The sequence below is a fragment of the Jatropha curcas genome, chromosome 7 (assembly GCF_041381405.1).
Source record: "Jatropha curcas cultivar XTBG-Jc1 chromosome 7, XTBG_Jcur_1.0, whole genome shotgun sequence".
In the NCBI taxonomy this organism is placed as follows: Eukaryota; Viridiplantae; Streptophyta; class Magnoliopsida; order Malpighiales; family Euphorbiaceae; genus Jatropha; species Jatropha curcas.
The window spans coordinates 27,815,161-27,824,785 of NC_143157.1; the positions used below are offsets into that span (position 1 = coordinate 27,815,161).

General features: G+C 33.8%; 1 protein-coding gene and 1 long non-coding RNA gene across 2 annotated transcripts; one reads left to right on the forward strand and one right to left on the reverse strand.

Annotated features, from left to right (window-relative positions):
* Positions 1-1,008: 1,008 nt before the first annotated feature.
* On the reverse strand, positions 1,009-4,007 carry LOC105632034 (uncharacterized). Its single transcript, XR_005176918.2, has 3 exons — positions 3,773-4,007; positions 1,788-2,890; positions 1,009-1,658 (listed from the first exon to the last, which is right to left on the reverse strand). It is a non-coding gene; the product is annotated as an uncharacterized LOC105632034 (long non-coding RNA).
* IQD19 (IQ-domain 19) lies at positions 1,190-3,508 on the forward strand. Its single transcript, XM_012214301.3, has 4 exons — positions 1,190-1,606; positions 1,725-1,961; positions 2,229-2,915; positions 3,040-3,508. Exons 1-4 carry the CDS (start codon positions 1,190-1,192, stop codon positions 3,058-3,060), a joined length of 1,362 nt encoding a protein of 453 aa, XP_012069691.1. The 3' UTR covers positions 3,061-3,508.
* Positions 4,008-9,625: the final 5,618 nt, after the last annotated feature.

Sequence of the window (9,625 nt, forward strand, 5' to 3'; positions counted from 1 at the left end):
TATTGTACAAGGAGCAAAATAGAAAAAAAAAGGAATTAAAGGACGTACATTTTTCTATTGAATTTGAATCGTAGCCTAGATGATTTTTAGTAAAGTTGTCAATTTTCTCAATTGGGGTCTCAAAAATTAACAAGTCTATCTGATGCTACATTTTCTTAGTTTACAATCCTTTCCTTTCCATGGGATGTGCATCTAATGCCATCTAAAGTGGTACCGGTCTGGGACAATTTGCAGTGTAATCGATAAGCAAAAGCCAGATAGTAACTCTGATATTAATTATCCTGTCACCCCAACAACTGCTATCATACTCTCATCATCTATCATCAAACAGCTGTGTCTTTAGTATAGGGTTACGAAAGCAACGGGACCCCTACACTTTTTGGACATAGGAAAAAGATAGAAAGGGAAAAATGGTAACTGCGATTCAGGTAAACTATCAGAAGGCCATCTTCGCTTTCTTGACTAGCATTAACAAACTTGACACTAAAGACAGTGCAGAATCCACCAGCTAGGATAGGATAAGCACGTGCACACCCTTTCTACAATACTCTCAAGGACCCACATCACCACAAAATGACACAAGATCTAAAATTCATCACCCAAAAATAGAACTCAAGTGGACAATCCTCTCCGCTACTCTGAAAATGAGTATTTTACACGGATTCTGCATGTTCTTGACCCATTTTCACATGGTTTCTGAGGTTCGCCATCCCATGTTTAGTCATTAAGAAACATAGCATAAAGTTAAAATTACATTTAACACCCTGATAGACACAAAGGAATGAGTCTTACCTGGAAGGACAAAATGGGTAGCTAAATAAGTTAGATCGAAGGCAAAGAATCTCTGGTAATGATCTTCTAGGATGGTGTCAGGTACCTCTACTGGGAGCTTCCTTTCTATTTCTTTGTTTTCTTGCAGGCCTTACCTAATAAATATAACAGAAACACCATATGATCTTTCGGAACTGGTAGTTATAATAGAGAATGCGGATAGTGAAACAGTAACGATTAGGCAGTAAAAAAAAGGGAATGCAATTAGATAGTGTTGTAATAAGGTGGACCACTACAGTGTTGAAAGCTACTTATGAAAATATAAGTAGAAACGGAGAGATCTGTTTGCATCTCACTTGTTTCTTTCTTTATGATCTTGCTATAATCCAATGCACCCTAGATTAGAAAGATTATAGAAATGGGGAAAGCTGGGAAATGGCTTAGAAGTTTCTTGACAGGAAAGAAAGATAAAGAAAAATATACAACTGATCAGAATCTAACAATTAGTGTTGAGAATCCAGTGACTCCAATTTCAACCACACCAACTACTCAGAAAGAAAAAAGGCGATGGAGTTTTCGCAGATCTTCAGCAACAGCAACAGCTCCAACTCCAAGGGACTTGAATTCTACAGAACCGACTGCCACATCACAACCCCCGGTGCAGGCTACATCAGATTCTGAAAACGAGCAGAAGAAACATGCAATGGCTTTGGCAGCAGCTGTAGCTGCTGATGCAGCTGTTGTGCTCCGCCTAACAACTGTTGCCAATCAGAAAACACGTGCTATTGAAGAGGCTGCTGCCATAAAGATTCAGTCCGTCTTCCGTTCTTATCTGGTACGCAATTCTTGATCTTTTTTTATCTTTAATCTGGAAATTAACATGTCTTCTGCGAGTTGAAAGAATGTCATTACGAAGATGATGATAAGAACTGTATTCATTGTGCTGTTCACAGGCAAGAAAAGCATTATGTGCATTAAAAGGATTAGTGAAGTTGCAGGCATTAGTAAGAGGTCACCTTGTAAGGAAACAGGCCACTGCTACACTTCGGTGTATGCAGGCATTGGTGACTGTACAGGCTAGAGCTCGAGCCCAAAGGATCCTAATGGCAGAAGAAACAAAGCCTGCTAGTCAGAGACAATCAATCCACAAAAAATCAACACACGATAACAGATTTAGACATTTAAATTATGTACGCGTTATTTCGTTTATGTTGGAATTTCCAATTCATATCTTTTGATTTTCAAACAGGAGCAATAACAGTAAAGTTATCCCGTATCTCAAGAAAGGAATAAGTTCTATTTTCTTTCATGCTTGGAATATCTATTGATCAACAATATCCTTCCTAGTCTGCTCAATATCAGTTAAAAAATGGGAAAAGAAAATCTAAATTATTTATCAATTCTTGGCTAACTTTATCAAGATTGAATGGTATGCAACATGGCTTTGATGGATGTAGGATACTGATAGAGGCATGGAGGAGAACATCAAAATTGTTGAGATGGATCTTGGACAAGCAAAGGGAAGCACAAAGAGCAGAAATAGTTATTCACACCAACCACAACCTGAATATGAAGACCCTAGATTTTCCACATATTATGAATCACTAAACCATGTATACTCGAAGCCAGACAAGTGCCAACTCTCACCAGCTCCATCAGCTCTAACCGACATGAGCCCCAGAGGCTGCAGTGGGCATTTTGAGGACTATTCCCTCAACACAGCAGAAAGCAGCCCCTACTATTCTGCAGTATCAAAACCTGAACCATCAAGAGTTCCGTTTGCTTTTCCCCAGCCAGAATATGCAGAATCATTGTCCTATGACTACCCATTATTTCCAAATTACATGGCAAACACAGAATCTTCCAGAGCAAAAGTTCGGTCACATAGTGCGCCAAAACAAAGGCCAGACTCGTTTGAGAGGCAACCAAGCAGAAGGAGGGCATCAGTTGAAGGAAGGAATATTCCAAGGGCCATGCGAATGCAGCGATCATCTTCACATGTCGGGGCTACAGCTCAGAATTACCAATATCCATGGTCAACTAAACTTGACAGATCAACAGTATCCCTCAAAGATAGTGAATGCGGATCCACCAGTACAGTGCTCACAAACACCACTTACTGCAGAACAGTCGTTGGTTTTGATGTGAGTATGAATCAATCTGATATTAAGAACAAGTGCAAAAACACGCAAGAAAGGAAATATATGTGACTCGTGACCATATAACATGATTCATGATTGCAAACTTAATTTTGTTGTACGACTGCAGATTCATGGAAATAGGTACTAACGTTGCCGCACTCTCCAACACTGCAATTGGTATTTCGTGTGCCCCATCAGATGAAAACAAAACTTAGACATGAGTTAAATGATGCGAGTGTCAGCTAAGAAAGATCAAAGACATCGAAATGTTTCACACAAAGAGCTGCTGGAGTGTTTCTGACAACTGCTCAATTCTCACTCCACCGTTATTGCCAGTGTAGAAAAAATTCCCTTATCTTATCTTTTGTTTATTTTTTATTTTTGCTTTGCGTGATTTGTATAAATGTTTTCCATAGGAAAGCATAATGCAATGGGAACTAACCCGCAGGCACACAGAGAAAGTGCAGGAACACGTCCTTAACTGTTCTTTTTCTCTGTCAATAGAAATTTGTTTGAGTGTGAATTTTCCCCAAATAGTCACTTCTTTTGTACTATTTGATTTCACGGTAATCCTGAAAATTTGATGTGTTTATAAATTGTATGAATTATTTGCAAAACTTCTAAAATGCTTCTTTGCAAAGACACAGAACAAAAGCTTTTCTGTTTAAGTGTAAAGTACTATGCACCATTTACAAGTCTACAGTTACAAGCCTTGGAAGTTGACAGAATCAGTTCATAACACGCTTGAATTAACTTACAAGAAAATAGAAGATGTAGTGCCTTCAATGGCCATAATCAGCACCAAATTTAACCAAATTGGTTACTTGTTAAGAAATGGCGGTAACGAGAGAGAGAGTTACCAGTGGCGTTTTGTGGTGGCGCGGCGGTGGAGATGGTGTAGAATCTGGCCGTACAGAATATAGTGGTGATCGGCAGTAGTCACAGGCGAGAGAGAAGCTTTGACTTCTGACAAAGCCGCATTGTTTGGATTGGAATTTCTCCAGCTGCCACAAAATGTTTTGCTGTTTCCTGTCGTTGGCGGACGGAGAAAAGTCTTTCCAGCTAGGGTCATTTGTTCACAAATCACAAATGCAAGGTAAAAATTAAGATTAAAATAAAAAAATGGTGGCCCAACAAATTAAACAGGAAATTAGGAGGCCCATATGGTATGGCAAAGCTCAGCCCAATACCGTTCAAAAATCGGCTCCTTTTTTTTTGAACGGGCCCATTACTGTCATTTCAAAGCAGGAATTCAACACCTGGCCCAGTAGGACGCGACGTTGTCATGGGTTATACGTAAGTACACGCAAATGCCTTTTTTTAAAATAAAAAAAAAAATCCAAATTCATTAACACGTCAATATAAAATAATAAAAAGTTAATATTTTTATTAATTCAAAATTAAGTAGAGATGGGAAAATTTTTTTCAATTTATAATTTTTTATATTGCAAGATAAATATTTAACTATTGAATTATTATGTTAATAATTAATTAATTAACTAACTATAAATTTTAAAAAATATGAAAGTACCAATTAAATCATACCTAAGGATAAATTAAATTTAATTATCCATATAATTACAGAAACAGGCCTGCATGCATGGTCCTGCGGGTCGACAAAATCAAACAGAAAATATTTCTTCACAATCAAACACTATTAGGAGGTCTCTGAAAGTGATTTCCCATTTGTCCTTATGAAAAATGGAATCAAATGAAAAAGATGGTATGAATAGAAACAGCAGTGGATGGTAAAAGTCAGAGGCCAATCCATTTCCAATACCATTTTCTCTCAATTATTTGAACAAGTCAACCAGACACACTTTCATCTTCTGAAATTTTCTTCCAAACATTTTTTTTTCTTTTACCTTTGGATTTGACGTTTGCTTTTTTAATTATTTTCGAAGATCAATGTAGCAAGATGTGATTTTGAGTAACGCAAAACGCCATAGAATTGCTAAATTGTAAATTTGCTTTCGTCTTTAAGAATATGAATATCCAGCCCACACTTCGCATGCATGCGTGGCTGTCGTTTTGGGGCAAATCTTTTCACAAAGTCTCACACAACGGAGGTCTCATTCTCATCACTCGAAAAAGGACATCCCGTTCCATTTCTGATAGGAATATTTTGATGTGTTCATCTTGTAGACGAACAAAAGAAAAGCTACACAACTTTTTGGGTGGTTGGTCGGCCGTTGACAAAAAAAAAAAAAGAGCACAAGAAATTTCCAATTTTGTTGTTAATTAATTTGATTTTGGTATTTTGCACTTTCTTCTGTCTTTCTTTTAGCAAGAAATATCAGTTTTCTTCTGTTCTTCCAATTAATACAATATGCGTTCTTTTTGTATGGTGGCTTCTGTCTTCATTCTTTCATACAATTTTTCAAAATAAAATAAAATTTATTGTTTTAGTGATGTACACCATTAGAATAATAATTATATATATATTTTGGAGAATGTTCCATGCATTGCATGTTATCATCACCATCGTTCATCATTATTATAATAAATAGAACTGATGGATTGGGAGATATAAATATGAAGCAAAGTAAAAGCTTCATCATTATTTTTCTAGTAGTTCTTGCTCAAGAAATAGTTTGTGAATTTATAACTGACAGCCGTTGGGTTAATATTTAGTTCAACGATATTTATCAAATTAAAAAACATTAATATCTCTTTTAAAAATTTTCATGTCACAAAAGAAAAACAAAAGGAAAAAATGGAGGAAATTAATGCATTCATACAAAAAGAAGAGACATATAATTAAAATATTTCACATCCAAACAGTGTAGAATATTAAACTCGTTTAAGTACCCCTTAAAACAAGTAGGACACATGTAAATTTTCAATTATTTAAATTCAAATTTACTTAAAATATATTTTTCACCAATAATAGATAGTATATTTAGGGGTACCGTATGACTAAATACATTTAATATAACAGGTAATAGAGGACAGGCAATATCTAAAATTTATTCCTGTATTTGTCACATGTAGTAATTTTATTCTAAATCAACTTATAATTACACATATTCTCATTAGACATAAAAAGCATGCAAATATTCTAAAATACCATTTTTATTTTAATCCGTACATACACAAGAAATAGACAAAAACTTACGCGTTCAATTTACCACCTCAATCACTCACATGGTTGTGTTTGATTTGTGGTTCGACATCAGTATAGAAATCTATACAGATATAATGAAGATTCCTAAATCATTAAAAATTCAAAAGCTCATCATTTCCTAGCTATGGCCTTGATAAGTTACCATCTTTTTGTTATCAAGTAGTTCCTGATCCATAGTGTCATGCTTGAATGAAACAGTACCTCCCACGATCAAATGGTAAAGAATCTTATACCCGTGTGTCATGGGTTTGTGTTGCAATGGATGTGACTTTCCTATTCTTAAACTAAAATAATGGCTTTGCATGTGGGATATATTTATTCAACTTCCTCCAAATCCCACCTCAAACCAATCAATGGCTAGAAATCAAAGAAAATTTTAATTTGCTACATATACTATGGATGCCTGTATATTAGATTGCTCGGAACAGGACTTGCTTCTGCTACAAAATAGAAGAACCACTAGTTCAATAAAGAGAGTGTGTGACGTTCATATATCATTCAACTTCAGATTTTAAGGTCATTTCACAATCTGATTAGAAGGAAAAGGCATTTTGATATTTTCTCTCACCCATTTTCTGGTTCAGAAAATAGATTATAACTTATGGCTGACCTTAATAGATATGCAGTCTAGCTGTATATGAAAGGCTATTAAAGTATACCATAACATTAATAATGGACTACTGCACTATTATTATTATTATTGTCAAAAGAATATTCAGTTTCTCATTACAAAAGACAACATCTTGCCGACTAAAAAGGACTATGAATACTATCATCACATGTATAGTACAGTCACTTGGATTTTCAAATGTAAACAAAAGTCCACGAACCATGTCTTCTGTCTCTTTAAAGTTCTTTGATAAATAAATCCCCAAAAATTCATTCTTCCCCAGTGGTCAAGTGTTTGCTTTGCGTTACAATAACAGAAGATGAGATATTCAATCTCTAACGATCTTTTCATTTTTTAAAATTTTGAATGCATATAAAAATGTGTCATTTTACTACCATAATTATAAAGAGGAAGTGATCGAACTGTTGAGAGGGTTTTACTTGAATATCATTTCTGAACAGGCGTAGAGACGCATATACAACTTTGATATCTGATTCAACTTCTGCGCAGACGAGGAGAACAATTTTTCGCTTCAAATGAATATCAACCCTACATAATTTATCAAACTTTATACATGTAGTTGCGTGTGGGATAACTGGTTTCAGTTGCTTGCCACACATTAACAAACAAAAGCTAGCAAAGCATAAAAGACTGACTCTCGTTGCTTTTCCTTAGTAACTGGCTACCTATGCTTATCAACTTCTATTAATCACTACAGGAAATGGTATTTCTCAATTAAAAAATGGAAAAAGCTCATTAGCTAGTATTACTTTAATCCAATAATTGATAGTAGAAGTGTAATGTATTACTTAATTATTATTTAGGGAATTAATGATACATGAACAATTGAAAGATTTAGTTTTATCTGGTGAAATGCTTAACTAATCCAATCCATCATTAGCATACGAAATAATTTCAACCCTTCATATATATATATTTTATCTGGGAAAGTGCTCAATTTCTTTATCTCTTTAAAGAATCCGAAAATTGATATGTTGAACCCTTTTTTTTCTTTCTTTTTTCCAATGAGATTTACTTCAAGAAAGATATGCATTTGCACTGTTTTCTTTTAGTGTCATATATAGAGAGAGCATAATTATTCAATCTGGTTATGGAGTTGTTTTCAATCATACACATGTGTGCGGTGTTCTGCTGACATTTTTCCCACATACAGATTGCCATATAGCACTATCAAATTTAATATAATAAACCAGAAAATCATATTATATTATATATATCATGACATAAGAAGTATGTATGTATATTCTCCGTCAGATGCAGTGTCATTATCAACATTCAACAGGCTTAAACTTATTCTTTCTTAATTAATATATGAGTGGTAGATGTATGATTAAGTCCCAAGGAAAATAGAAATCATAAATTATTAATAGAAAGAATCTGATCTGTAAATCTAAGTTATAATGGAGAACACATATAGGAGTAAATTTTATTGTAATATGACAATAAAATATTAGAAAGTTAATCAAATTTAGTCTAATTATTAAGAGATTAATTAAGTTAACTTGTTATTTTAAACACTTTATTTCCTCAAAGAACAAAAAGCATTATTATTTTTCTTTTTAGTCCCAATGTTTCTTTTTTGTCAATAAAGACAAAAAAAAGAAATAATAAACTTCAATTATAAAAACAAAAAAAAATGCTAATATCACCTATAATTATTATTAATTAAAATTAAAAAATAATTCAATTAAATATTGATTATGATTGAATACAGATTATAATGATTGTAAATGAGATTAATTAACTGAATAAAATCTGAATTCAGAATGGGATTAGTAAACAAAAATCAGCAATTATAGAAACTTTTCAATTATGAGTGGGTTGACATATAGAATTACCACTTGGCACTTTCCGATAAGATTTGAAAGAAAGTAGCAGAAGTGGGTGTACAAGGAATAATCTGGCAATTCTTACATGCAACAATGGTTATTACAGGGAAAAAAAAAAATGAAAAAACACATGGGAATTCAATATCCTGAACAAATATAATGTTTCACTTTTTCAGTAAAGTCAAAAATGGCATGCTTTGCCTAAAACTAAATTCTTTTATTTCCCACTATCACTGAATCATTGATGATGATGCCACGTGAAACACACCTATACCTATCTATACTTCCATGAAATGGGATCCCAAATCCCTTCTTCCTCAGCTCCGCGTTGACTATTCTCCTCTTAACTTTCTTTTCTTTCTTTTCCTTCAATGGAAAAGAGGAGATGGAAGGGATAGGGACATAGAAATGGGGAAGGAGAGCTGCTTTCGAAATAATATATGAACTGTGAACGAGGTAACTTGAACTCCAGTTCTTTTTTTTTATATTTGTTAGCTAGAGGACTTCAATTTGAATTTCTGGACGCATATTAATGATTTAGAATTGGATAATTATTATTCAATCAAAAGATAAATAATTTTATATACTTTGTTTTGTAGGAAATTTCAATGGATTTATCTGTTATTTTATTATGTAAGACCTAACTTAGTATTATATCAGCTGCTACTGCATATAGATAATCTAGTCGATCTAATTCACTGTATCACACAGATAATAACGGTTTTAACTATTTATTACATGGTCAAGAAGAAGATGGTGCCCTTTTGACCCTTGAAAGAACGCCAAAGAAAAAGGGCCGCTGGCAAAACCTAAAAAGAAAGGAATTAGCCATTTTATCATTATCTGCCTACCAGACAAGTGTCAGTCTCCTATGCATTCAGTTTTCTGGTACTTTTTTTTTTTTTTTTTTGTATTTTTAATCGAATTACCTACATAGATAATACTAGTGATTAACTTTTAATTTCTTAATCAGAATGTACGTATATCAATTCAAATCCTCAATAAATAATTACTACATATATCCTTGTTAGATGATCCCTTACTGGCCAAAGCTCAGCAAACATATATATACTATACTATTTCCAATGATATAACATTTCATTTTTAGGCATATATGCACTTCCTC